The 2,402-nt window shown below is 43.7% G+C and overlaps 1 protein-coding gene across 1 annotated transcript; it reads right to left on the reverse strand.

Moving 5' to 3' along the window:
- LOC104411655 (cytochrome c oxidase copper chaperone) lies at positions 1-712 on the reverse strand (the record flags this gene model as incomplete). Its single annotated transcript, XM_010022133.1, has 2 exons — positions 1-210; positions 606-712. A coding segment is annotated over one exon (85 nt), but the record flags the coding sequence as incomplete, so codon positions are not given.
- Positions 713-2,402: the final 1,690 nt, after the last annotated feature.

The following is a 2,402-nucleotide window of genomic DNA, read 5'->3' on the forward strand; positions in this document are numbered from 1 at the left end:
TCATTTTCAGACTTTTATTAAGAGGAAAAAAATATATTTTCTATAGCAGTGATCAAGAGCTAACAGTGGAAAAGCCACAGATGTGACAAACAGTCTATCATTATCAACTCTTTATAAATAGATTCTTTGTTTATATTTGCTCTTTGAAGTAACTTGCAGAAATAATTTATCTTGAAGCTTTCCAGAACACAGTCACACCACAGACATCATCTAGAAGAGAGAGGAAAGACAGCTTCACAAAACATGGATTTTCACTGCATATTGAGGGACAGTTCAAAGATAAAAATACTCCCAAGCAAACTAACCACCAACAAACCCACAAAACCCAACCCCCCAACCTTAGCATTAGAAATCCAAGGTGACGTCTGGATCTACTGGAAGACAACAGAGGCAGAACTATACTCTGTTGCTGAAGAGCTACTCACAAAAGCTGCCAGAAGGCTTCACCACCCTAATGAGGACTCCAGTATCAATAAGGAGTACTTTGCCTTCCCTCTCACAAGGAAGACACTTTTGCCATCACAAACAGTACTCTGGGCCTTCCAGCAGCACCACCTGAGACACCAGGGCACTTCAGAGGCAGAGGTCCTGCAGGCTGTACTCACCACATTCACAGTCCTGCTCATCTCATATCTTGAAGCCCAGGGCTCTCAAACACTCTTTGTGAGCTTCAATGAGGTGCCCACAATTTTCTTCACCCTTCTCAATGATGCTGCAAAACAAAACGATTTCCAAGGTTCAACATCAAAACATTTGCTTACTATTAGTCACAGCCACACAATCAAAAATCCCTATTCAGCTCCAGAGATCTTTTTGCCTATCCTGTCTATGGTAGTATTATCCTTGCCAAAAACTTTATACCTCTCAAGAAGTTGCAAAGGACTGGAGCTGCGTACTTAAAAATCTGACAAAATGTGTAACAGACTTTCCTATTAACAGGCCAGTGTCTATTCTGGGCAAGTCTAGACAGGGATTTGTTATACAACACAAGGCTGTCACATCAATTCAAGTATGCCGATCTCACCAGCAACCAGGTTCAAAGAGTTTGGTACAGAAGCAACAAAATTTCTCCACTAAGAGACCAATGCAGAACAGGGTGACCAGTAAATGATGTTTTAGTGCAGCTTCAGTTGGTATTTAGGGAACCTGAAGGGAAAAAAAAAAAAAACAACCCTGCCCAGCTACTGCTAAAAAAAATTATTTACCACACATGGTAACTTTTGATGTTACTCATCTGTCTAACACATATTCAAATAACACTAAGAGCCTACCACCACTTTTATATCATGTATACCACAAAAGCAGTTCAGACTCGCTCTTTGACCACCAAAGTGCTTCCTGTCCCCGAGGTGGGGATTCCAACACTCTGCAAAGCACAGGCCTGATCAACCCTCATGTTCCATGTTATGTCATTCTTGCTGCCAAAGGAATAAACTACCAAATTGTGAATAACTAAAATATCATATTTTCTAAATCACTTCATCACAGACTGGTTTGTGTTGGAAGGACCTTAAAGCTCATCCAGTTCAAACCCCCTGCCACGGGCAGGGACACCTTCCACTAGAGCAGGTTGCTCCAAGCCCCTGTGTCCAACCTGGCCTTGAACACTGCCAGGGATGGGGCAGCCACAGCTTCTCTGGGCACCCTGTGCCAGCGCCTCAGCACCCTCACAGGGAAGAGGATTTACGCTTTATTACAGTAAGTATGGACAGGTCTGCTGGCTGCCCTGGACAATATCATCTGACCGGGTACTTGCATCCTACCACCCTCTTCATAGGGGGCCCTGGACTCACCTTCGCTCTACACATAACTAGACAGACTCCCCTAACTTTAGCAAAAATACAGTGTCCAGCATTATGTCACCTACTGAACAACCAATGTACCATCCATCAGCTTAAAAACAAGACAATTACAAATGCAGCTATATACATAACTGTCAAGTTTTCACCTCTATGACAAACGTCATCCTGAGACCTAAACCCCAAAATATCTTATTTAAGAAAATGGCATTTATAATTAATTAAACAATAAAAATGTTACTACCTGCTAGTACTTGTTGCTTTAGTCAGTTAACAGTAGTAAAGATTTGTAAGCAGCATTAAAAGCTAGTATCTGAAACCTGTTTTAAACTAGGGCTATGAAATACTAATCTCTTAATTTCTAATTTATCCTTTTAAAACATGTTCTCCTCCTCCCCCTGCCATCGCTCTTGGCTGCTCCAGCACCCTCCGCCCGTGGTGGGAAGGGCTCCCAGCAACACCCCGGCACGTTGTTAAGGGCAGGAACTCCTGGAACGCAGCAAGGCGCGGGGCAGGGAGGGGAATGCACCGGGCCAGGCCGCGAACGTACGTCGGAGCGGGCTGAGGACGGGTTAAAGTTAAAACGCCCGTTCGAGCAGCGTG

This window comes from Nestor notabilis, unplaced genomic scaffold (genome assembly GCF_000696875.1).
Source record: "Nestor notabilis isolate BGI_N333 unplaced genomic scaffold, ASM69687v1 scaffold31549, whole genome shotgun sequence".
NCBI lineage: Eukaryota > Metazoa > Chordata > Aves > Psittaciformes > Psittacidae > Nestor > Nestor notabilis.